Source organism: Martes martes (genome assembly GCF_963455335.1).
Source record: "Martes martes genome assembly, chromosome: 1".
NCBI lineage: Eukaryota > Metazoa > Chordata > Mammalia > Carnivora > Mustelidae > Martes > Martes martes.
In genome coordinates, this window is record NC_137888.1 from 147,247,991 (window position 1) to 147,275,577 (window position 27,587).

General features: G+C 39.0%; 1 protein-coding gene across 1 annotated transcript in view; it reads left to right on the forward strand.

Moving 5' to 3' along the window:
• The window catches only part of ULK4 (unc-51 like kinase 4), a 610,308-nt gene that overhangs the window by 283,481 nt on the left and 299,240 nt on the right, over positions 1-27,587 (forward strand). The window contains exon 31 of the mRNA XM_080819657.1: positions 1,981-2,029. Within this exon, the coding sequence (XP_080675783.1) occupies positions 1,981-2,029 (49 nt within the window). The remainder of the gene's footprint in view (positions 1-1,980; positions 2,030-27,587) is intronic.

The window sequence follows — 27,587 nt, forward strand, 5'->3', positions numbered from 1 at the left end:
TTTAAACTTAAAGTGCTTTTATTTAGCTCGAGCTCCCTTTTTATTTACCGGACGTGGCTCTGAATCATGTCCGTCCAATCAGGGAACAACAGTTGTTTTGCTTGGTGGTATTCAGAAACATGTGAGGCTTGGCATGCTAGAACTGGGAGTTTAAGGGGCCTGAAGAGGTAGTCCAGGCCAGCCTGCTCTTCATGCAGAAGCCTGGAGAAGGACTAGTTGTAATTCATCAGAACGAATTACAGTAGTTTCTATAGTCATGTCCTAGCAGTAGGGTATATTTAAAAGTACTGTCACGAGGGCACCAGTGTTGTGAGTGGATGCTTCTGGATCTGAATGTTGTGGGGAGAGTATAGAAGAAGCAGGTCTCACCTCTGGGTACCATTAGAGAAGAAGTGGAGCCCATGCCCCCAGGACTTTCTTGGCTTGGGAGCTTGGGCAACTCTTAGAAGTATGTGCTTGGCTATTTCAGCCCAGGCCTAATGAAAATATATGTCATAAAAATTTAAAAAGATAAATTCAGGGCAACTGGTGGTCAACATCTTGGGAGCCAAGGAAGAAGCCTGGAAATGTGCTGGCCCGAGGTCGTGCTCAGTCTTGAGTCTGTGCATTTCCCATCCTGCCCAGACATGGTATAAGGAGATTCGGCCTCACATCCAAGCCTTCAGTTGCCCCAGAAAGTGAATAAATAAATTTAATATTTGTAATATTTATAAATTTAATATTTGTTAATAAATTTAATATTTATAGTCAAAACCTTATCCCCTAAAATATTAAAACTACAGAAATAATTACATTTATTTCTGCTAGATACTGAGGTGCTAAGTACTCACTCCAGTCTTTGGGACTCCTCCCTGTGCCTCACTTTCCCTTAACACATATTTATAAACACTGCGATCTCTTTTTGGCAAGTCTCATAGGCTTTTCTTTTATCAGTGTATTATCATAGGCAGACAAGCTCTAGGGAGGCCAGATGATAAATTCCTTTCCTATGCTCCTGGCATCTTCTTTGAAATAGACAAACTGTAATACCCACAATGAAGGCAGCATGCTTATCTTAAGTGCTGTCATTTATCATATGATCTCAACACTAATAAAATGAAGGAGTCTGATTTATTTTTAAAATAGAACCAGGAATCAGCAAATTATAGCTTATGGGCCAAATACGGCACATACCTGTTTTTGTAAATAAAATTTTATTGGAACACAGCCATGCCTATTCATTTTTGTATAATTTATGCCTGCTTTTACATTATAGTGACAGAGTTAAGCAGTTGCTATAGAGAGCGCGTGGCCCACCAAATCCTAAAATCTTGGCCATCTGACCCTTTACAGAAACAAGTTGACTGCCCTGGACTGGAGGGATATTTAGAGAATGAAGTATTGTTTTTAGTAAGGATGGTTGAGGTTATTTTCTCTTCAATGGTGTAAAAAAAATCTTGGCACAATAGATAATAATAACATAACTAGTTTCGATGAGAGAAAATTCCCAAAGTCTATTGGGTGATTGGGGCCTACTCTTTTTTTTTTTTAAGTAAAAGATTAAAAATTATTATACATTCATTCATTAATGCTGAGAAGATAGCTAATGAGGCATATATGAAAGATTATGTGTGGCACACTTATAATTTAACTGTGCGGTGAGGGTTGGTCATATGATTTCAGCTGTCATTGCCTATTCTCAAAGTCTTTATAATAATTGTGAATTTTAATTAATTTTTACATTTATTAATGTCAATGTATTTGAGATTATACTTGCTACAGATCAATAAGGCTAAGCTAATAGTCACTTGCCAAGAGCCCCATATTTCTTGTACTTAATGGATATAGTTAAATGTGTTAAAAATGAGTATTTAATCATCTGGTTCTCGCTCACAAAATTTAAGCAGTAAAACATGGGGCTGCGGTACTCCTGATCAGGGCAGTTTAAATGTGAGCTATCTAATGTGTGTTTATCTTTTTTTTTTTTTTTTTTTTTGACAGACTTGTGGAAGAGAGCAAACTGATCCCACTCATTTTTGAAGTAATTCTGGTAAGAAGGGAAATATGTCTCTGAAATTCAAGTGACATTTTAAAAAAATTAAGGTTTGACCATGTTGTGGGATTAGGTTCTAACTCTGACTCTGTCCAGAAGGATTCTGTGCCCTTCATCATCTCACTTAAACTTATCAGGCCTCAGTTTCCCTATCTGAACTCTTGTCCAGCTCTGAAATTGTATAGGACACTGCTTACTGACCTGCCTTCTTTTTACAAAACCTTCATGAGATCGGTTTGTGGAGGAAGGGCAGAGGGATGAACATTAGGCTTCACTGTGAATTTTCTGATGCTCGGTAAGCCCTCTGACTTGGTAACCATTGGGTCAGATCAGCAGTTTTGTGCCTATGGCCAGAAAGTCATGTTCTTCTGAATGTGGAAAAGCTTAACTTCCATACATCATTTTTTCCTGTCATAGAATGCTACTCCATTGAAAAGCCATCTGTTAAAGGAAACCTTTCTTCTATGGTTCCTATGTGTAAAGAGTAAAAGGAGATTGCGGAGTTGACTTTTCTCACTTCTGATAAATCCCAGGTTTGAGAAATAGGCTGGAATTTGAGTTGGAACTTAGAGCAACAGAGTGCCCTTACCTGAAGAAATGTTCTCTCATACCTAGATTGACTGTCGCCCTTCACTAAAAGCTTGCCCTACAGAGCTAACTGACAGCGTAAGGGGCAAAGGAGGGGACACCTCCCCAGCCAGCTCAGCCTAACCTACCTTGGTCTTCAATGGAGCAGTAACTCTAGTCTTATAACTGGACCCATGGGATATTAGCTTTCTTTAATCATCCTGATATATTAATCTGTAAGTTGTTTGCATGTTGATATGGCTAAATGGTGAAAACATTATTTTTATTAGTTGCAAGGTGAACCTTGTCCTTCTAGGAGAGTAGGTTGGGTTTGCTGAACTGGGTGGTTTGGATGGGGGACAAGAAGTGGCAGTGGATGGTATTCCCAAAGGATGCTCCGGTGACCAGATGACACAAAGCTGCCATGCTGGGGAATGTGCAAGGTTGGAGACTGGATTGAATTTCTTTGAATAATAAGGGGATTTTATAAGCAGTATTGAGAAAAGGAATAGAGAAAATGACAGGAAGATGCATGGAGATGGAGAGCTGTCTAATGGGATTTTAAGCTTTGCCAAGTGGCCTGTGTGTCTCCACATCTTCAGTAAGAGTATATGTGACTTGCTAATTTGTTGCAAGATTGGATTTGTTTTGGCAGACAGTGGGTGCAATAAACTGCCTGCTGTGGGTTTGGTTGGGCATGGGGCAAGAGCCAAAGCTGTCCAAACAGCCATATCAGGCTTGCATTCGAGGAGACCAGCGTTGAAGACAGGGAGAGTCCTCTAGAGCTAGAACAGACGTTAGTTGGGGTGGAGGGGGGATGTGACTCATTCCCTTGCAGTGGTAGGAACTCCTTTTGTGACTGATGAGAAGTTCTCATCCTATCCTTTGGCAATGACTTCAGGGTCTCAAATCTTGTACATAGGAAATTCCTTCTTGAAGGTTACCCAGATCCCTCTGTGCTTGATTAGTATTTGTATAATGACCACCTAGAAGGGCTTTATATATTTTTTTAAGATTTTATTTATTTATTTTCCGAGAGAGAGTGTGTGCACAGGAGTGGTGGTGCAGAGGGAGAAGCAGAGTTCCTGCTGAGCAGGGAGCTGATGCTGATGCCGGGGCTCTGTCCCAGGACTCTGGGGTCATAACCTGAGCCAAAGACAGATGCTTAACCGACTGAGCCACCCAGGTACCCAAATGGCTTCATATCTTACAAACCACAGTGAATATTTCATTGATTAATGCCATGATTTAGACCTTTGTCATGTGTTGGAGCTCTCATAGAGAGTGAGTAGAGGTGGTGTCTACTCTCCAGATGAGGATCTCAGTTGGTCCTCAGCCCTGCAACCTCCCAGCCATGTCTAGGATGATGCTTTTCTTCTAACCAGAACAGCTCCATACTCTGGTATTATTATCTTGTAGGATAATATCAGGTAGGATAATATACCAGAGTAATACCATACTCTGGTATATTATCTTGTAAGATAATATTTCAAAAAGAGGTCCTGCTGCTAAAAAAAAGGTAAATTAAAAAAAAAACAACAGTTGGAAATCACTGCTTTTTGAGGACAGGACTCTGATGTCCTTAAAGAAAATTATTAAATCCCTTTTCTACTTTTGTCTTTCTTGAGTTTAATCATCTCAACTTTTTCCCTCCATATGAATGCATTTTTTAATCAGTAGAATGTCTTTGTAGCTGTTATCCTGTGAACAATTACCTTGTCCTTTCTCAATTTTTGTCACTGAGCAAGACATGATATAGCATTTTAGTGATTCTCTGATGCACCTTTTTTTTTTCCCCCTTCAGATTCTAACATTTCTGAAACTGGGATGTACTTTCCAAATCAGTGGCATTTTCCAATTGCTTTCAGCCAGGTGACCTGGTTGTCATTGCCTTAACCAATTCATTTCACTTTTCTTTTTCTTTTTTATAAGTGCCCAAGAGTGATGCATTATAAAAATATATGTCTGAATATGTCTAAAAGAGCTCTTTCAATAAAAATAAAATGAACTTTCTAAGTAATAAGAAATCATGTCATAATTTAATTGGTAGCATTTTTCTTTCTTAGGGTTTAATAAAATAATGGTACATCTTAGAACTGAGGGATTCCTAGTTTCAGGGAAACACAGTATATACTGTAGTTAGGTTTGGTTTCTAAGCTCAAGGGCCTGTGTGGCGTCTACATACGTGTAGCAGCTTCTTGGCAACAGTTTGATCAGAAAAGGCATAACAAAAAGATGGTGCGGGGTCCCGCATATTGGCTACTGCTTTTTAAAAAAGCAAAGGCTGGCGGTCCACTGTGGCCTCCTGATGACTTTGTTCTCCCCTCTTAGCCCATAACTGTTTTCCAGCTTCTCTTGATGTACTTAAAGCCTGATACAGGCTTTATAACTTCCTCCTTTTCTAGAGGTCCTCATACAATGTGCTCTTACCAGCAGTGCATCCTCTCCTGCACGTTTTTCAGTAAGAAAGCAAATGTCTCTCTTCTCATGGGCAGGAATTGCAGGCAGCTTCTGTGTCTTTTCTATGCGTCTGGAAGGAAGTGAAGATGAAAGAAGCAGAACTGTGAGTTTGATGCCCTGTTTATATAAAATAGCTATGCACAAATCATAAGAAGAGCAGACGGAACAGAGAGCTTTAAGTATGGATCAAACTGGTCAAGATATAGCACAAAGCCGTAGTAATCAAAACAGTCTGGTACTGTCATAAAAAGAGACACATAGATCAATGGAACAGAATAGAAAGCCCAGAAATATATCCATGCTTTTATGGCCAATCTATGACAAGAGAGGCAAGAACATACAATGAGGAATAAACAGTCTCTTCAACAAATGATGTTGGGAAAACTGGACAGCTACCTGCAAAAGAATGAAACAGGACCACTTTCTTATACAAAAATAAACTCAAAATGGATGAAAGACCTGTGAGACTTGAAACCATAAAACTCTTAGACGAGAACACAGACAGTAATTTCTCTGACATCAGCCAGAGCAACATTTTTTTAGATATGTCTTCTCAGGGGAGTAAACCAAAAGAAAAACTACATGGACTACACCAAAATAAAAAGCTTTGCATATAGCAAAAGAAACCACCAACAAAACAGAAAGGCAACCTAGTGAAAGGGAGAAGATATTTGCAAATCATATATCTGTAAGGGGTTAATACTCAGAATATATAAAGAACTCATACAACTCAACGTTAAAGAAAACAAACAATCCATTTAAAAAATTGAGGAGAGGACCTGAACAGACATTTCCTCCAAGAAGAAATACAGATGGCCAACAGACACGTGAAAAGATGCTTGTTGTCATTAATAATCAGGGTCATGCAAATCAGAACCACTATGAGTTATCACCTCACACCTGTCAGAGCAGCAAGAATGAAAAGAAATAGCAAGTGTTGGCAAGGATGTGGAGAAAAAGCAATCTTCATGCACTGTTGATGGAAATGTAAATGGGTGCAGCCATTGTGGAAAACAGTAGAGATTCCTCAAAAAAAAAAAAAACAACAAAAAAAACCATAGAAATACCATATGATCCAGTAATTTCACTAATTGGTATTTACCCAAAGAAAAAGAAAACACTCTGAAAAGATACAAGCACCCCTATGTTTATTGAAGCATTATTCACAGTGGCCAAGATACGGAAGTGTCAAGTGATAGATGAACGAATAATGAATACGCACGCACATGCGCGTGCGTGCACACACACATACACACACACACACACACACACACACAGGAATATTACTCAGCCATGGAAAGGATGGAATCTTGACATTTGCAACAACATGGATGGAGCTGGGCGATATTATGCTAAGTGAAATAAGTCAGAGAAAGACAAATACCGTATGATTTCACTTTGTAGAGTCTAAAAAACAAAACAAATGAATGAACAAAAAGCAGAATCAGATCCATAAATATAGGAGACAAACTGATGGTTGCCAGGGGTGAGGGGGTTGGGGAGTGGTTGGTACAGACTTCCACTTATGGAATGAATAAATCATGGGAAAAAAGGGCACAGACAGCATGAGGAGTCTAGTCAATGGTATTGCAATAGCGTTGTATGGTGGAGATCAGAGGATAATGTATAGACTAGTCAAATCCCTGTGTTGTACACCTGAAACTAATGTAACATTGTGTGGCAACTCTACTAAAGAAAAAAAAAAAAACAACCTAACAACAACAACAAAAACAAACCACAACAGGTTAAAGAAAGTAGTTTTTATGATTTTGAAAAAAAATAGTTTTAGAGTTTAGAGACTCTTTTCTAAAGATACCAATTGAAAGTAGTTTTTATGATTTTGAAAAAAAGCCCAATCTCCAGTTTTAACTGCCTACTCAGGAGCACAGTGCTCCCTCCTGTCTGGATGGCTAACTGTCTGGGCCCTCTGGATTCATAATACAGAAGAATGATGTGCAGACACATAACTGGACAGTAGTGTAGTAGCTTTATGGAGGGAGGGAGACAATACTGTGGATCCCGGGGGGGTCCCACCACTCATTGCAAGGAGAGGAGTCTCTCAGAAGTAACCTTTGAACATGGCCTCGAGGGACTTCCCATGAGGAGAGGGGACATTCCAGCATGGGGGATGGTGAGTACTTAGCTGTGCCTGGACCAGAGACCGTGGAGAAATGCAGGGAATGAGGCTGGAAGGTAGTTTGGGCACAGATCCTGCAGGCTTTATACTGTGGAGGTTTCACATTTGTTTGGCTTTGCACATAATTGATGCTTTTCAAAATCAGATCATATCCTCTACTTCGAAAAAAGAAAATCTTTTGGAGCTTCTAGCTGCACGGGCTGTGTGCTCTGAGGAGGTAGGCTGCTCAGCCAGAGGTTGGGACTTGGAGGGAATCAGGCTTAGGGTCAGGGGATTATACGGAAATCTTGGGACTGGTTGAGGGCTGGATTCAGTGAGTTCTCTGCAAATCTCCACCAGTGAGGCTTTTGAAATCAGCCACAGGGAAAGTGAGGAAGGAAACATAAAACACAGGGTTGGTGTCAAAGGTTTGACCCAAGGGTCCAGGAGTTCTAAAACCACATTCAGGCCAGAGAGCAGGCAGAATGTTTTTAATCTTCAGATCCAGCTGCAAGTGTCCCAGCTCTTGGCCAGCCAAGCGGGTAGGGAAAGCCAGGTAGTTGATTGCTCACAAAAACAGCAGCTGGGGGCTGCTTCCCTGGCAGGGCCCATCTAGGTGAGGGCACTGCCTTTTCCTGGACCTTGCAAGGCAGCTATGTTGAGGGGGAATGGAGGCTCAGGCAGTGTGTTGGATTAAGCTAAATGGATTTCTCTGCACAGTCTTCAGGGTCTAGCATGCTAAGGCAGTCTGGATCTGTGTAACAAATGCGGGTTCCTAAGAATGGGAGCCATCAGAAGGACACTGTGGCTTGGTTTTAAGTGCAGAGTTGCCAGCGGAGCAGGATGGAAGACATTCTTCTTTCCCCTTTGCCACTTTTCCAAGAGTAGAAGTTGCTTTTAAATGTGTCTTAAGTATGAGTTTGGATGAATCAGCCTTTGGATTTTGCTCTAACTCTAATCTCTCTTCATTTTATTTTAGTGGTTTGTGCTTTGGCCGACTTCAGTAAATCATTTTGATACCAAGTAATATAGGCAAACTATATTTTATTGGAAAAAATCTTTATTCATGGCAGATTTTCCAATATGTGCCAAAATATCACTGTCATGATATTTTATGTGTCTGTTCCAAAACAAACAATTAAAGAGCAATTTCAGTGGCAAATGTTAACAATAAAAATGGGATTAGCAATACACTAGTTTGACAATTATATTGTTTTAACAATCTTGAGGATAGCAGCTGAAGCAAGCTTGAGTAAATCTTTCAAGTCAATGGTATCTTTAGAAAAGAGTCTCTTTATGGATCTTTGGAGCCTGAAGGATTGAATCATGGAGACACCAACACAGTACAGACTGGCAGCCACTTTACATGTAAGAAATGTTTTCAGTCCTGTGCATTCATCAGGCTTTTAAACTTACTTTGCTCTTTTCTTGTTGCCGCACATCTGGTATGAATGGGTTCTTTTAGGGTATGTTAAAATGACAATTTCCTTGTAAGATTAAGAATCTGCACATTTGTGTCCAATATGCCATTAATATGATTCTCCTGTGCACATGAGCATGAATTTCTAAAGTCGCAAACAAGATTTGATTACAATTTCAAAACGCTTGACTTAAGAAGATCCTTTCAAAGTTATACAAAGAGCACTTACTGGATAGAAGAGAAATCTGTTTCTTCGACCTACAAGAATACCTATTCAGGATTTCTGTAGATTGCAGAAGGGAGCTGTACAACCCAACTGTTATTGTGTGCAAGCTGATTTTATATACACTGCTCACACACTGTTGTTAAGGTATATACTTTGAGTTGGTTTTTATTGTGAGGGGGAGGAGATGGATACACATGCATCCGCCCTTGGTAGTTTATGTTGTCAATTTGTATTTGCAAATTAGCTCTCTAGGGCTAGGGTGTAAGCTATTGATGCGGGATTAAATGTAGTGAAGTTGCCCACATCGCTGCTGAACAGATGACTAATCTGATCAGTATGCTGTTATCTGGTTGGCCGAATACATGGGTTGAAGCTAAATAAAATAAACGTATATCAGCAAACTTGGTGTAAAGCATAACTAGTTTCTGCATAATTAGCCCGATTGGTTTGAAAGAAGATGGACTCTATTAAGATAAAAACCATATATTGTGTCCACTGAAAAAAATGCTAAAGTAGAGCTGAGGATATCTTTGGCCAATCACAGGGCACACACTGGGAATGTGTTACGTATGGCCTCTTCTGAACCAGTGGAATCCTGACTTTTATTCTCATCATTCTTGTTTCTAGTTAGTTCTGCTCTAGGTCCTGGGCTTCACTTTGAGGAAGCAGTATTCCTTCTTCCTTCTCTCTAAGATGACAGTCTAGGGGCGCCTGGGTGGCTCAGTGGGTTAAAGCCTCTGCCTCCGGCTCGGGTCATGATCTCTGGGTCCTGGGATCAAGCCCCACATGGGGCTCTCTGCTCAGCAGGGAGCCTGCTTCCCTTCCTCTCTCTCTGTCTGCCTCTCTCCTTACTTGTGATCTCTGTCTGTCAAATAAATAAATTAAAAAAAAAAAGATGACAGTCTAGTTAAAAAGTGTGGTTAGCCAGTAGCCACGCAGAGCATTGAACAGGGATGTGCTCTAATGTCAAATACTGGATTTCGAAAACAAAAAATAAAAAACAGAAGTTAAGTAGCTAATATTCTTATACTGACTGTACGTTAAAATAGTATTTTGGATATATTAGGCTAAGTGAAGTATCATTAAATTAATTTCATCTGTTTCTTTTTGCTTATTGCAGCTTCTAGAACATTTAAAATGTGGTTTGCATTCTATTTCTGTTGGATAGTGCTGTAGTGGGTGATTTCCTATGTTCCTCAGTTAGATTCTGGTTGAGTTTCACTTAGGGAAGAACCCCTGCTGTGTACAACCTCATTTTCCCCCTCACATTGCCCTACTGCCTTTTGCCTTTCAGCATGTATTGATTCATTCCTGAACAAGTGAGGGACGTAAGGCATGGCTGTTATATGCAGATCCTTCTTTCCTAGACTGGGGTCACCAGCTGGTCTTTCTCCTGTTGATGGTGGTGGGAAGATGAAATAGTAACACAGGCCAGTGTTCTACAAGTGACATTCTCACAAAAGGCAGTTGGGTCGTAGCTCCCCTGACTTTTGTCCTTGGCTGGTGACACCACTTGATTTTACTTGTTTCCTGACTCTGAACTATCTGGGGATGTCCATTCAGTGGCCATTGGTGACCTTTTGGTTCAGGCTTGTGTTAAAAAATAAAATGCCTGCAGTGGTCATCAGGCATTGCCCTGATGTCTCATGACATCAAAACTGTCTCATGACTCCAAAACTTCTGTATTTAGGCCACTTAGATAGATGGGAACAGAGTAGAATGACTCATGGTAAATACAAAGACTTATTGGAAGGGCCTAGTGTAAAATCAGTGTTTACTCATTCTCCATATATAACCACTGAATGTTACTTTTTCTTAAACTTCTTCAGTAGTGTAGGATTCGATAAAGTTTATTCATGAACAAAACGACTGAGAATACCCACTTTTTAAGAAAGTGGAAGTGTCAGCAAAAAGTTACTAGTTTCCATTAAAGCCACAGACATCTATTAGCATTTGCTTTTGATGCTTTTGTGTTTATTTTCTTGGATGACCAAGAAAGAGCAACATGGAGCTGCAAAGGATTTTTAGACTGAGCCAGGAAATCTGATGGACTGAAGCAGTTTACAGATTTATGGGGAAAGGAAAGCTTTTTAAATAGCACTAGCAAGTGAGATTGCATTTTGGATTTATTAGAGGTACCAAATTGGAGAAAGACTGTGAGAAGCCAGTAAGGGCAAATTATTACATAGGATTTTGAGGTTTATTTTTTCTGGTAACAAAATCAGTGCCTACTTGTAAAGAGTTCAAATAGTACAGAAATGTCTAACATAGAATGTGAAGATCTTCCGTAATATCACACCACACAGCTTAATGCATAGTTGTATTCTTTTCCACCCATGTGTTTTTTTAATCAAAAACAGAACCATACTAAATATTCTATTTTGTATCTGCCTTACTTTATAGTGTCCATAGAAGATGTGTGTATATGTGTGCACAAGTGTATTATTTATTCTATTTCATGACCATATAATATTTCATTGTATTAACATCATTTATTTAGCCAGTCCCCACTGATGGACACTTAAAGTTTTTTCCCTTGCCTTTTTGCTAATATGAGCAACACTGAACAGAGTATCTTTGCCATATCTTTGCACTTCTGTTTCTCAAAATTCTTAGAAGTTGAATTGTTATGCCAAAGTATATGCATCTTTTGTATTTTATATTACTCTCAAAAATGTTAATATGAAACTTCCCACACAGCAGTGGGATAAAATAGTACCAACTATGCCGCGCTCACACTGAGTACATTCAGTTGTCAGTTGTTTGTGTTTTGACTGGTTTGCTTTTTAATATCTGTCAAATAGATCTTTTCTTAAAAAAAGATTTTATTTATTTATTAGAGAACGTGTGTGTGTGTTGGTACGTACATGTTAGCAGGGGGAGGGGGGAGGGCAGAGGGTGAGGGAGAAGCAGATTCCCTGCTGAGCAGGGAGTCCCACGCAGGTTGATCCCAGGACCCACTGATCACTATCTGAGGAAGGCAGGTGCTTAACTAGCCGAGCCCCCCAGGGGCCCCTCTTCTTCCCTCCCCACCCCTTCCTCCCTCCCTCCCTCTCTATCTCTCTCTCTCTCCCTCCTTCCCTTCCTTCCTTCCTTCCTTCCTTCCTTCCTTCCGCAGTCCCTGCCTTCCTCCCTCCTTCCCTCCTCCTTTTCTTCTTGCTTGCTTGCTTATAGCTTCTGTGTTTTCCAGCATGCTTGATCAAGGGCTTCTCCTTAACCAGTTTATATAATATTGTTTATTCTGTACATTTATGGTGTCATGATTACATTTTAAGTTTTGCTCTAAAATAACTTCGTTGTAAGGATTGAGTTCAAATCCAGATTTTCTCTTCTCCACACCTCCCTTTCTCATTCAGCTGAGTTGTTGTTCTGACACTGTTTGTTGGTGTAATTCATCATTATCATGACTTGAAATATTATATTTATCATTTATTCATGAGATCTCTACATATTGTACATTTGTTTGTACATTATATTGTATTGTAGTATGTTGTATTGTACATTGTGTATTTATCTCCACATATTTATTGTTTGTATGGGCATACAATTTGCTGCATATATTTAGCATGTGTAATTTGATGAATTTTTAAATATGTATTATTCAATCAAGATGATGAACATATCCATCATCCTCCTAAAATTTTGCATTCCTATTTGTAATCCATCCCTTTATATCCCCTCTTGTCCCAGGCAACTATTAATTTACTTTCAGTCACTATAGATCAGCTTTCACATGATAGTTTGTGTACAGAATTTTATATAAATAAGTAATAATATATGGACTTTTCTTTTATGGACTCCTGGCTTCTTTCACTGAACAAACTTATTTTGAGCCCATCAGTGTTGTAATGTGTATTGGTAGTTCATTTGTTTTTGTTGCAGAGTACTGTTCCATTGCAAAGAGTAAGAATTGCATTAAGCTGCGCATCGGGCTGCCTCCTTGGAGGGTAGTCTGCTTCTCCCTCTCCCTCTATCTGCCTTGGTTGCTTTCTCTCTCTCTCTCTAATAAGTAAATAAATCTTAAAAAAAAAAAGAATATATGTTAAGCTGTCTGGTGTGATATTACAGAAGATATTCACATTCTATGTTAGACATTTCTGTACCATTTGAACTGTACGTCACGTGGATACTCTTTATCCATTGCATGGATATACTGCAGTTTATTGATCCATTCATCTCTTGATGGACATTGTCACTTTGGGGCTAATGCCCAGGAATGGGTGGTGTATAGATTAGGTGTATGTTTAAGTTTTTTTTTTTTAATTATGTTCAATTAACCAACATATAGTACATCATTAGTTTTTGATGTAGTGTTCAGTGATTCATTAGTTGCTTATAACACAATGCTCATGACAACACCTGCCCTCCTTAATAGCCATCACCTGGTGACCCCATCCCCCAACTCCCTCCCATCTGTAACCCTCAGTTTGTTTCCAGGAGTCCAGAGTCTCTCATGGGTTGTCTCCCTCTCTGATTTCTTCCCATTCAGTTTTTCCTCCCTTCCCCTATGATCTTCTGTGCTATTCCTTATGTTTCACATATGAGTGAAACCATGTGATAATTGTCTTTCTCTGCTTGACTCATTTCACTTAGCATAATCCCCTCCAGGTTCATCCATGTTACTGCAAATGGTAGGTATTCATCCTTTCTGATGGTTGACTAATGTTCCATTGTATATATGAACCACATCTTCTTTATCCATTCATCTGTTGAAGGACATCTGGGCTCTTTCCATAGTTTGGCTATTGTGGACATTGCTGCTATGAACATCGGGGTGCAGGTGCCCCTTCTTTTCACTACATCCATGTCTTTGGGGTAAATACCTAGTAGTACAATTGCTGGGCCATAGGGTAGCTCTATTTTTAAAGTGTTGGAAAACCTCCACACTGTTTTCCAGAGTGGCTGTACCAGCTCGCATTCCCAGCAACAGTCTTTCTCCACACCCTCACCAACATTTGTTGTTTCCTGTCTTGTTAATTTTTGCCATTCTAACTGGTATCAGATGGAATCTCTTTGTGATTTTGGTGTGTATTTCCCTGATGGCTAGAACTTTTGGGACTTCATCAAGATAAAAAGCTCAGCACAGCAAAGGAAACAGTCAACAAAACTAAGAGGCAACCCACAGAATGGAAGAAGATATTTGCAAGCGACATTACAGATAAAGGTGTGGTATCTAAGAACTATAAATAACTTAAAAATTCAATACACAAAAAACAAATAAGTCGAGAAATGGGCAGAAGGCATGAACAGACACCTCTCCAAAGAAAACGTACAAATGGCAAACAGGCATGTGAAAATATGTTTAACATTTTAAGAAACTGCAAAACCATTTTTGAACATGGCTGTAATCTTTTAGATTCCTATTAGCAGTGGATGAGAGTTGTGGTTATTCGACATTTTCATTAATACTTGCTTTGATTAATCTTTTTTGTTTTAGACATTCTAATGGATTTGTGGTAGCATATAGGTGTGGCTTAATTTGTATTTCCTTGCTAATTACTTTGTTGGATTTATTTGACATCTGTGTGTGTGTGTGTGTGTGTGTGTAATATATATATCTTTATCTTTTATATATACAAAGTATCTATAGAAATCTTCTGCCCATTTTTTTATTGTTTGTTTTCTTGTCACTGAGCTATAAGAGTTTTTTTGTATGTGCCTAAAGTACTTTGTCAGTTGTATATTCTGAGTATTTTTATGGCAGCGTGTAGTTTGCTTTTTTATTTTTATTGTAGTGTTCAGAACACTAAAGGTTCTGAAGACTGAAAGTTTTCAATTTTGATGAAGTCCAAATATTTTTTCTTATTAATACTAGATATTTTTTGTATCCTATTTAAGAAATACTTGCCAAGACCAAGTTCATAAAATTGCTTATGTGCTTTCCTTTACTTTGTTTTTTTTGTTTTGTTTTGTTTTGCATTTAGGTTCAGTAAGTTAACGTATACTGTATTATTAGTTTCAGGAGTAGAATTTGGTGATTCATCAGTTGCATATAACACCCAGTGCTCATTATATCAAGTGCCCTCTTTAATGCCTATCACCCAGTTACGCCATTCCTCACTCCCCTCCCCTCCAGCAACCCTCAGTGTGTTTCCTAGAGTTAAGGGTCTCTTATGGTTTGCCTCCCTCTCTGATAGTCGTAGCTCTTACACTGAGATCTCAAATATATTTGAGTATATGATGTGAAGTGGGAGTTGAGGTTTATTTCCTTTCTTCAGGGCATCCAATTGTTCCAGCACCATTTGTTGAAAAAATTATCCTTTCCATGTTGAATTACTTCCATACCTTTAACCAAAGGTTAAAAACGAATTAATCATTTATGTGTGAATTGATCTCTGGACTTTCTCTTTTGTTCCATTGTTTTACATGGGTAGGTCCTTTGCATTTCCATGTAGACTTTAGCATCATCTTGTCAATTTCTCTCCCAAAATGCTTGTTGATTTATGGACTCTATACCTGATTTTGGGGAGAATGGATATCTCAGTAACACTGTCTTTTGATCCCTGAGCTTGGTATCTCTCTCTCTCTCTCTCTCTTTTTTTTTTTGGACATTCTGTGATATCTGTCAGCAATATTTTGTAGTTTTCATTGTATAGGAAGGGTATATACGCAACCTTTCTCAAATTTAACTCTTGGAATTTAAGCTATTGTAAGTAGCATTCTTTAACTTCCATTTCTTTCTTTTCTTTTTTTTTTTTTTAAAGATTTTATTTATTTATTTGACAGGCAGAGATCACAAGTAGGCAGAGAGGAAGGCAGAGAGAGAGGAGGAAGCAGGTTCCCTGCTGAGCAGGGAGCACGATGCAGGGCTTGATCCCAGAACCCTGGGATCATGACCTGAGCCAAAGGCAGAGGCTTTAATCCACTGAGCCACCCAGGCACCCCTAACTTCCATTTCTGATTGTTCATTGCTGGCATATACAAATACAATTGATTTTTGTGTGGTGACCTTGTATCCTGCAACCTAGCCAAACTCACTTTTTATTTCTAATAGCTATATGATAGAATCTTTAGAATATTCTATGTAAATGATCATGGCATTTGTAGATAAAACTATTATTTTTTCTTTTACAATATATATGTCTTTTGTTTTCCTTCCCTTTTTGCACTGGCTAGGACCTCCAGTGCAGCAATGTACAGAGTGGTGAAAGCAGACATACTAGGCTCTTTCCAGATCCTAGGGAGAAAGGATTATCTCTGATATGGGCTATAGGTTTTTTGTAGAATCCTTTAGTAGGCTGAAAATTTCTCTTTCTTTTATTCCAAGTATGCTGAGATTTCAACATGATGATTTTTTTTTTCTGCATCTATTGAAATGATCATAGAGTTCTTTAAAAATTTTTTTCATTTTATTTTATTTATTTTATTTCTTTTCAGTGTTCCAGCATTGTTTAGGTACCACATCCAGTGCTCCACACAATATGTGCTCTCCATAATACCCACCACCAGGCTCACCCAACCCCTCACCCTCTCCCCTCCAGAACCCTCAGTTTGTTTCTCAGAGTCCACGGTCTCTCATGGTTTGTCTCCCCCTCCAATGTCCCCCAACTCACTTCTCCTCTCCATCTCCCCATGTCCTCCGTGTTATTCCTTATGCTCCACAAGTAAGTGAAACCACGTGATAATTGACTCTCTCTGCTTGACTTATTTCACTCAGCATAATCTCTTCCAGTCCCATCCATGTTGATACAAAAGTTGGGTATTCATCCTTCCTGATGGAGGCATAATACTCCATTGTATATATGGACCATATCTTCTTTATCCATTTACCCGTTGAAGGGCATCTTGGTTCTTTCCACAGTTTGGTGATTATGGCTACTATGAACGTTGGGGTACAGATGGCCCTTCTTTTCACTGTATCTGTCTTCTTGGGGTAAATACCCAGTAGTGCAATTGTAGGGTCATAGAGTAGCTCTATTTTTATTTCTTAAGGAATCTCCACACTGTTTTCCAAAGTGGCTGCACCAACTTGCATTCCCACCAACAGTGTGAGAGGGTTCCCCTTTCTCCACATCCTCTCTAACACTTGTTGTTTACTGTCTTATTAATTTTGGCCATTCTAACTGGTGTAAAGTGGTTATCTCAATGTGGTTTTGATTTGAGTCTCCCTGATGGCTAATGATGATGAACATTTTTTCATGTGTCTATTAGCCATTTGTATGTCTTCTTTGGAGAAGTGTCTGTTCATGTCTTCTGCCCATTTTTTGACATGACGATCTGTTTTTTGGGTGTTGAGTTTGAGGAGTTCTTTATAGATGTTGGATATCAGCCCTTTGTCTGTAGCATCATTTGCGAAATCTTCTCCCATTCCGTGGATTGCCTGTTTGTTTTGTAGACTGTTTCCTTTGCTGTGCAGAAGCTTTTGATCTTGATGAAGTCCCAAAAGTTCATTTTTGCTTTTGTTTCCTTTGCCTTTGGAGACATATCTTGAAGGAAGTTGCTGTGGCTGATGTTGAAGAAATTACTGCCTATGTTCTCCTCTCGAATTTTGATAGATTCCTGCCTCACATTGAGATCTTTTATCCATTTTGAGTTTATCTTCGTGTATGGTGTAAGCGAATGGTCGAGTTTCATACTTCTATACATAGGTGTCTAATTTTCTCAGCACCATTTATTTTAGAGACTGTCTTTTTTCCACTGTATTTGTATTCCTGCTTTGTCGAAGATTATTTGACCATAGAGTTGAGGGTCCATATCTGGGCTCTCTACTCTGTTCCACTTGTCTATGTGTCTGTTTTTGTGGTAGTTCCTTGCTGTTTTGGTGATCACGGTTTTGTAGTAAAGCTTGAAACGAGGCAACGTGATGCCCCCAGTTTTATTTTTCTTTTTCAACATTTCCTTTATTAGCTAGGATCTTATTGAGAATCTTGGCATCCATATTCATCAGGGATATTGGTCTGAGATTCTCCTTTTTGATGGGGTCTTTGCCTAGTTTGGGGATCAGGGTAATGCTGGCTTCACTGAAAGAGTTTGGAAGTTTTCCTTCTGTTTCTATTTTTTGAAGGAACTTCGGGAGAATAGGTATTATTTTTTCTTTTAATGTTTGGTAGAATTCCTCGGGGAATCCATCAGGTCCTGTGCTCTTGTTTTTTGGGAGCTTTTGATCACTGCTTCAATCTCATTACTAGATATTGGTCTATTCAGGTTGTCAATTTTTTCCTGTTTCTGTCTTGGAAATTTATAGGTTTCCATGAATGCATCCATTTCTTCTAGGTTGCTTAACTTATTAGCATAAAACTGTTGATAATAATTTCTGATGATTATTTCTGTATTTCTTTGGTGTTAGTAATGATGTCTCTGCTTTCATTCATAATTGTATTAATTTGAGCCCTCTCTTCTTTTGGATTAGTTTTGGCAGTGATTTATTGATCTAATTGATTTTTTCAGTGAATCAGCTTCTAGTTTCGTTGATGTGTCTGCTGTATCTCTAGTTTCTAACTCATTGATCTCTAATCTTCATTATTTCCCTTCTTGTGTGTGTGGTTGGCTTAATTTGTTGTTGATTTTCCAGTTCTTTATGGTGTAAAGAGAGTTGGTGTCTTTGGGATTTTTCATTTCTTTTGTGTGAGGCTTGGATGGCTATGTATGTCCCCCTTAGGACCGCCTTTGCCATATCCCATAGGTTTGGACCTATGTGCCTTTATTCTCATTGGTTTCTATGAATTGTTTGAGTTCTTCTTTGATTTCCTGGTTGACCCAAATATTCTTGAGCAGGATTGTGTTTAGTTTCCAAATGTTTGAATTTTTTCCAAACTTTTGCTTGTGTTTGAGCTCCAGTTTCAAAGCATCTTGATCTGAGAGTATACAGGGAATAATCTCAATCTTTTGGTATCAGTTGATCCCTGATTTGTGACCCAGTATGTGGTGTATTCTGGAGAAAGGTCCATGTGCGCTTGAGAAGAATGAGTATTCTGTTGTTTTAGGGTTGAATATTCTGTATATATCTATGAGGTCCATCTGGTCCAATGTGTCATTCAATGCTCTTATTTCTTTATTGATTTTCTGCTTTGATGATCTATTACTAAGAGTGGTATGTCACGATCCCCTACAATTAATGTATTCATATGAATATGACTCTTTATTTTGATTAATAGTTGGTTTATGTAGTTGTCTGCTCCCATATTGGGAGCATAAATATTTATAGTTGTTCTTTCTTCTTGGTGGATAGACTCTTTATGAATGATGTAGTGTCCTTCTGTATCTCTGACTATAGTCTCTAGCTTAAAATCTAATTTACCTGATATGAGAATTGCTACCCAACTTTCTTTTGTGGCCCATTGGCATGAAAGATGATTCTTCATCCCTTCACTTTCAGTCTGGATGTATCTTTAGGTTCCAAATGTGTCTTGTAGACAACACATGGATGGGTTCTGTTGTTTTATCCAGGCTGCAGCCCTGTGCCATTTTATGGGAGCATTTAGTCTGTTCATGTTGAAAGTGATTTTTGAAAGATAAGTTTTTATTGACATCATGTTGCTTGTGAAGTCCTTGTTTCTATAGCATGTCTCTGTAAATTTCTGTTCTGTGTCACTCTTGGGTTCTTTCTTCCTTTATAGAAATCCCCCTTAATATTTCTTGTAGTGCTGGCTTGGTGGTCACATACCCTTTTAATCCTTGCCAGTCTTGGAAGCTCTTTATCTCCCCATACATTTTTGAATGTCAGCATTGCTCGATAAAGTATTCTTGGCTGCATGTTCTTCTCATTTAGTGCCCTGAATATGACATGCCAGCCTTTCTGGCTTGCCAGGTTTCTGTGGACAGGTCTGATGTTATTCTGATGGTCCTTCCTATGTTTGTAAGGAATCTCTTCCCCCTAGCTGCCCTTAAGACCTCCTGTCTGAAATTTCGATTTGTGAATTTCACAATTAAGCATCTGGAGGTCTTTCTAGATCCCTTGATCTTGGGGCATGTCTTTTCTGCCTCTAGGACACGGACACTTGTTCCATTCCCCAGATTGGGGAAATTTTCATCCAGAATTTGTTCAACTATATCTTCTAGTCTTCTCTCTTTCTCCATCCCCTCAGGGATAACAATAATTCTGACGTTGGAACATTTCATGGCATCATTTATTTCCCTAGTTCTGTTTTCATGTCTTCTAAGCTATTTGTTCCAGGTCTCCTCCTGATCCTTCTTTTTTTATCAGTATGTCCTCTAGATCACTAATTCTGTCTTCTGCCTTGGTTACCCTAGCTGTTAGAGTATTTAGATTAGATTGGATCTCATTGATAGCACTTTTAACTTCTACCAGGTCAGCTCTCACTTCCGTCCTTAGAGATTCTATGTTGTCACTAATGGTCTTCTCCAACCTAGCCATTGCCTGGATAATTGCTACCCTGAATTCCCTTTCCAACATACTGTTTATGTTCATATCCAGTGGTTCTGTGGCAGAGGACACAGTCTCTGAATTTTACCTCCGTTGGGTGTTCTTCCTCCTAGTCACTTTGGTGAGGGTTGTTTGAGAGGATGTATAGCTGAATATATCAACCATGATCCCGGCAAGGTGCACCCTCTTGGAGATGCAGAAATACCACTAACAGCAAAAGGCTGCCATGTCCATTCCATGATCTTCTCTTCAAAATGGAGAAAACTGGGACCCTGGGTGGCTCAGTCGGTTAACCTTTTGCCTTTGGGTCATGTCACAATCCCGGAGTCCTGGGATGGATTGCCCAGCGGGCTCTCTTTTCCACAAGGAGCCTGCTTCTCTTCCTATAGTGTTTTTAAGTTTATCTTTTTGTATATGTTTTTTAGTGATTACTCACTGTATCATACATAATTTATATGCATATTTATGTTTTGATGATCTAATAGTGCCACTCTCTTTTACCAGTTTTAATAAAGCATGGAAATTTTATCTCCCTTTACAGAAGATTTGTTTACAAATTTCACCTCTGACACTGTCTGGTCATAGTTCCTTTTTTTCCCCCAAGTTTATTTAAATTCCATTTAGTTAACATATAGTGTAATATTAGTTTCAAGAGTAGAATTTAGTGATTCATTACTTACATTGAACAGCCGGTGCTCATCACAAGTGTCCTCCTTGATACCCATCACCCATTTAATCCACCCTCCTGCCCACCTACCCTCCAACCACCCTCAGTTTATTCTCTACAGTTAAGGGTCTGTTTTATAGTTAGTCATCTTTTCTTCTCTGTTCATCTGAAATTCCAATATATGAATGAAGTCATATGGTGTTTTACTTTCTCTGAAAAAGTAAGTCTGACTGACTTATTTCACTTAGCATGTATACTCTAGCTCCATACATGTCATTGCAAATGGCAAGGTTTCAGTCCTTTTAATGACTGAGCAGTATTCCTGTGTGTGTGTGTGTGTGTGTGTGTGTCTAAACACACACACACACCACAATTTCTTTATTTATCAATTGATTATTTGAGGTCTTTCCATAATTTGGCTATCATTAATAATGCTGCTATAAAGATCGTGGTGCATGTGTCTTGTCAAATCAGTATTTTTGTATCCTTTAGGTAAATACCTAGTAGTCTGATTGCTGGGTCATAGGGTAATTCTATTTTTAACTTTTTGAGAAACCTCCATACTGTTTTCCACAGTGACCTCATCAGTTTGCATTCCCTCCAATAGTGTAGGAGGATTCTCCTTTTTCCACATCCTCCCCCATATCTGTTGTTTTCTGTGTTGTTAATTTTAGCCATTTCTGATGGGTGTAAGGTGGTATCTCATTGTGGTTTTGATTTGTATTTGCCTGATGGTGAGTGATGTTGAGCATCTTTTCATGTGTCTGTTAGCCATCTGGATGTCTTTTTTGGAAAAATGTCTTTTCATGTCTTCTGCTCATTTCTTAACTGTATTATTTGTTTTTTGGATGTTGAGTTTGATAAGTTCTTTATAGATTTTGAATACTAACCTTTTATTAGATTGATATTTGCAAATATCTTCTGCCATTCCAAAGGTTTCCTTTTAGTTTCATTGTTTGTTTCCTTTGCTTTTTATGTTGATGAAGTCCTAATAGTTCATTTTTGCTTTTGTTTCCCTTGCCTCTGGAGATGTATCAAGTAAAAAGTTGCTACAGCTGATGTCAAAGAGGTTGCTGCCTATGTTCTCTTCTAGGATTTTGATGGTTTCCTGTCTCACATTTAGGTCTTTCATCCTTTTTAAATTTTTTTTTGTATATGGTTTAAGAAAGTGGTCCAGTTTCACTCTTCATGCCACTGTTCAGTTTCCAAACACCATTTGTTGAAAAGACTGTCTTTTTCCAATGGATAGTCTTTCCTGCTTTGTTGAAAATTATTTGACCATATAGTTGAGGGCTGATTTTTGGGTTTTCTAATCTGTTCCATTGATCTACTTGTCTGTTTTTGTGCCAGTACCATACTCTCTTAATGATTATAGATTTTTATTATAGTTTGAAGCCTGGAATTGTGATGCCTCCAGCTTTGCTTTTCTTTTTCAAGATTGCTTTGTCTATTTGTGGTCTTTTGTATTTCCATACATATTTTAGGATTGTTTAGCTCTGTGAAAAATGATTATAATATTTTGATAGGAGTTGCATTAAGTGTGTAGATTGCTTTGGGTGGTATAAACACTTTAACAGTGTTTGTTCTTCCGATTCATGAGCATGGAATGTTTTTTCTCTTTCTTTGTTTCATATTCAGTTTCTTTCATAAGTGTTCTATAGTTTTCAGAGTAAATATCTTTACCTCTTTGGTTAGGTTTATTCTTAGATATCTAATGGCTTTTGGTGCAGCTATAAATAGGATCAGTTCCTTGATTTCTCTTTCTACTGCTTCATTATTGGTGTATAGAAATGCAACAGATTTCTGTGCATTGATTTTTATATCCCATGACTTTGCTGCACTCATGGATCCGTTCTAGAAACTTTTTGGTGGAGTCTTTGGGTTTTCTACACAGAGTATCACACCATCTGTGAATAGTGAAAATTTGACTTCTTCCTTGCTGATTTGGATGCATTTCATTTCTTTTTGTTGTCTGATTTTTGCAGCTAGGACTTCCAGTTCTAGGTTAAATAGCATTAGTGAGATTGGACATCCCTGTCTTGTTCCTGATGGTAGAGGAAAAGCTTTAAGTTTTTTCCCATTGAAGACGATGTTAGCTGTGGTGGTTTTTTTGTTTTTGTTTTTGTTTTTGTTTTGTTTTGTTTTGTTTTTTTAAATATGGCCTTTATGATATTGAGGTATGTTCCTCTGTCCCTACTCTATTGAGGGTTTTTATCAAGAATGGATGCTGTACTTTGTCAGATGCTTTTTCTGCATCTATTGGGAGGATCATATAGTTCTTATCCTCAGTTAATTAACATATGTGTTACTGGTTTCAGAGGTATAGTTCTGTGATTCATCGGTCTTATATAATACCCAGTGTTCATTCCATCACATGCCATCCTTAATGTCCCTTTCCCAGTTACCCCATCCCTCCCCTCAGCAACCCTCAGTTTGTTTCCTATGATTAAGAGTCTCTTGGGCTCCTTGCTCGGCAGGGAGCCTGCTTCCTCCTCTCTCTCTCTGCCTGCCTCTCTGCCTGCTTGTGTGTATTCTCTCTCTCTGACAAATAAATAAAATCTTTAAAAAAAAAAAAAAAAGGGACGCCTGGGTGGCTCAGTTGGTTAAGCTGCTGCCTTCGGCTCAGGCCATGATCCTGGGTTCCTGGGATCGAGTCCTGTATCGGGCTCCTTGCTCGGCAGGGAGCCTGCTTCCTCCTCTCTCTCTGCCTGCCTCTCTGCCTGCTTGTGTGTACTCTCTCTCTCTGACAAATAAATAAAATCTTAAAAAAAAAAAAAGAGTCTCTTATGGTATCTCTCTCTCTCTCTGGTTTCATCTTGCTTTATTTCTCCTCTCTTCCCCTATGATCTTCTGTTTTGTTTCTTAAATTCCACAAAACAGTGATGTCGTATGATAATTGTCTTTATCTGATTGACTTATTTCACTTAACATAATACCCTCTAGTTCCAGCTATGTCATTGCAAATGGCAAGATTTCATTTTTGATGGCTTCATAATATTCCATTGTACGTGTGTGTGTGTGTGTGTGTGTGTGTGTGTGTGTGTGTATCCTGCATATCTTCTTTATCCATTTACCTGTTGCTGGACATTTGGCTATTGTGGACATTGCTGCTATAAACATTGGGATGCCTGTGCCCCTTCAGATCACTACATTTTGTATCTTTGGGGTAAATACCCAGGAGTGCAATTGCTGGGTTATAGGGTAGCTCTATTTTCAACTTTTTGAGGAACCTCCATACTGTTTTCCTGAGTGGCTGCACCAGCTTGCATTCCACCAATAATGTAGGAGGGCTCCCCTTTCTCCACATCCTCACCAACATCTGCTATTTCCTGTGTTAGACCAGTTAGAATGACCAATTTATTCTTTAGTAGGATGTTCTTTAACTTCCATGTATTTATGGTTTTTCCAAATTTTTTCTTGTGGCTGACTCCAAGTTTCATAGCACTGTGGTCTGAAAATGTGCATGGTATGATCTCAGTCTTTTTCTACTCATTGAGACCTGATTTGTGACCTAGTATGTGATCTATTCTGGAGAATGTCCCATGTGCACTCAAAAAGAATGTGTATTCTCATCACTCGGCATCAGGGAAATACAAATCAAAACCACAATACGATACCACCTCACACCAGTCAGAATGGCTAAAATTAACAAGTCAGGAAATGACAGATGCTGGCGAGGATGCGGAGAAAGGGGAACCCTCCTACACTGTTGGTGGGAATGCAAGCTGGTGCAGCCACTCTGGAAAACAGCATGGAGGTTCCTCAAAATATTGAAAATAGAGCTACCCTATGACCCAGCAGTTGCACTATTGGGTATTTACCCTTAAGATACAAACGTAGTGATCCGAAGGGGCACATGCACCCGAATGTTTATAGCAGCAATGTCCACAATAGCCAAACTATGGAAAGAACCTAGATGTCCATCAACAGATGAATGGATAAAGAAGAGGTGGTATATATATACAATGGAATACTAGGCATCCATCAAAAGAAATGAAATCTTGCCATTTGTGACAATGTGGATGCAACTAGAGGGTATTATGCTTAGCGAAATAAGTCAATCGGAGAAAGACGATTATCATATGATCTCCCTGATATGAGGAAGTTGAGAGCCAACGTGGGGGGTTTGGGGAGTAGGAAAAGAATAAATGAAACAAGATGGGATCGGGAGGGAGACAAACCATAAGAGACTCTTAATCTCACAAAACAAACTGAGGGTTGCCGTGGGGCGAGGAGGGTCGGTAAAGGGTGATGAGGTTATGGACATTGGGGAGGGTATGTGCTATGGTGAGTGCTGTGAAGTGTGTAAACCTGGCGATTCACAGACCTGTACCCCTGGGGCTAATAATACATTATATGTTTATAAAAATTAAAGAAGAATTTGTATTCTGCTGCTTTAGGATGAAATGTTCTGAATATATCTGTTAAGCCCATCTGGCCCAGTGTGTCATTCAAAGCCATTGTTTCTTTGTTGATTTTCTGTTTAGATGATCTGTCCATTGCTGTAAATGGGGTGTTTAAGTCCTGTACTATTATTGTATTATTATCAGTGAATTACTTTATATTTGTTATTAATTGTTATATATTCAGGTGCTCCCAACTTGAGGGCATAAATATGTATAATTGTTATATCTTCCTATTGGGAGATATAACATCTATTGGGAGGATCATATCCTGTTGGATAGATCCCTTTATTATGATATAGTGTCCTTCTTCATCTCTTGTTAACAGTCCTTATTTTAAAATCTAGTTTGATATAAGCATGTCTACTTCACCTTTCTTTTGATGTTCATTAGCATGATAAATGGTTCTCTTATCCCTCACTTTCAAGCTGCAACTGTCTTTAGTTCTAAAATGAGTGTCTTATAGGCAACATATAGATGACTCTTGTTTTTTAATCCATTCTCACACCCAGTGAATTTTTTTTCAAGATTTTATTTATTTATTTGAAACAGAGAGCATGAGAGAGAGAGAGAGAGAGAATGAGCTGGGGGAAGGGGCAGAAGGGAAGTAGGCTCCCTGCCAAGCAAGGATTCTGTTATGGGGCTCGATCCCAGGACTCCGAGATCATGACCCATGCTGAAGACAAATGTTAAATGAACTGAACCATCCAGGCACCCCACCCCATGACTTTTATTGTAGCATTTAGTCCTTTTACATTCAGAGTGATTATTGATAGATATGAATTTAATGCCATTTTATTACTTGTTTTGTCATTGTTAATGGAGATTTTCTCTTCCTTTCTACTCCGTGTTGCTTTTGGTCTCTGTCTCCGGCTCAAAGAGTCCCCTTCAGTACTTCTTGCAGGGTTGGTTTAGTGGTCATGTTGCTCAGCTGGGAAACTCTTTTTCTCTCCTTTAATTCTGAATGACAGCCTTGCTGGATAGAGTACTCTTGGCTGCATATTTTTCCCATTTAACACATTGAATATATTATGCCACTCTCTTCTGGCTTGCTATGTTTCTGTGGGTAGAACTGTTGCTAGCCTTATTTGTCCTCCCCTGTAAGTTAAGAACTTCTTTTGTCTTATTGCTATTAAGATCTCTATATTTTGCAAATTTAACTATGATATGTCTTGGTATTGGCCTGCTTTTGTTCATTTTGATGAGAGTTCTCTGTGGTTCTTGGATTTGGGTGTCTGTTTCCTTCCCCAGATTTGGGCAATTTTCAGCTATACTTTACTCAAATAAACCTTTTGTCCCTTTTCCCCCTCTCTTCTTCCTCTGAGACTACTATGATATGAACGTTGTTATGCTTTATGGAGTCACTCTATTCCCACTGTATTCACATTTGTGATCCAATATTTTTCTTTTCTTCCTATTTTCAGCTTCATTACTTTTCATATTTTTATCTTCTATATCACTTGTTTCTTTGCTTCTTCCATCCTTGTGTTCATTATATCAAGTCAGTTTTGCATCTCCTTGTAACATTTTTTATTTCAGCCTCACTAGTTTTTAGACTTTTTATCTCTGCAATAAGGGACTCCCTGGTGTCTTCTATGTTTTTCTCAAAACCAGTATCTTTGTGATTGTTGCTTTAAATTCTGGATCAGGCATATTACTTACATCTGTTTCAGTTAGATACCTGGCTCTGACCTTTTCCTATTCTTTCTTTTGGGATGGATTCTTACATCGTGGCATTTTACTTAGGTCTCTGACTTTTCTAGGAAAGCCTATTAATGTTTTTTGCTCTTAAGAATAATGGCTTTATGGAGAAGAGGTCATACATTGTTCAGGGCCTGGTGCTTCAGGAAGAGTCTCTGGTCTATGCTGTGTGCACTCTGCTGCTGTGTTTTGGCTGTTCTTTCCCTTAGGTCAGTCCTCTGCAAAGTTTCTCCTTGCCTGCAGTGAGGGAGTGTTTGGACCCTGTCCAGATTGTGGTGAGTTTTAACTAGGTGTACTTTGGGCAGCTTTTTCAAACAGACCTGATGCTATTACCCCTAGAGCTGAACCTTTGTGTAGTGGTCTGTAGTCAGTAGACATGGTGTATGTGCTGGTCTTCTGGGGGAGGTGTCAGGCACACTGGTTCTCTGGTTCTCAGGCACACTTGCCCACAAAAGCAGCACCTGCAGAGTGCAGGGGAGGCAGGGCTTGTTGTAAGTGGGTTTAGGTTGCCGCTATTGGTGCTGTGTTGCTTACTGAAGTTAGCTTGTGCTGAGCGGCAGGGGTGAAAAGTGGCGCCAGCCCCTCACCCTACTCCCCAGAGAGGGGAGTTCACACCCACTGCTGTCTGGGAAGCTCTCCCAGAAGAGCAAACAATCTCCCCCTCATGTGTCT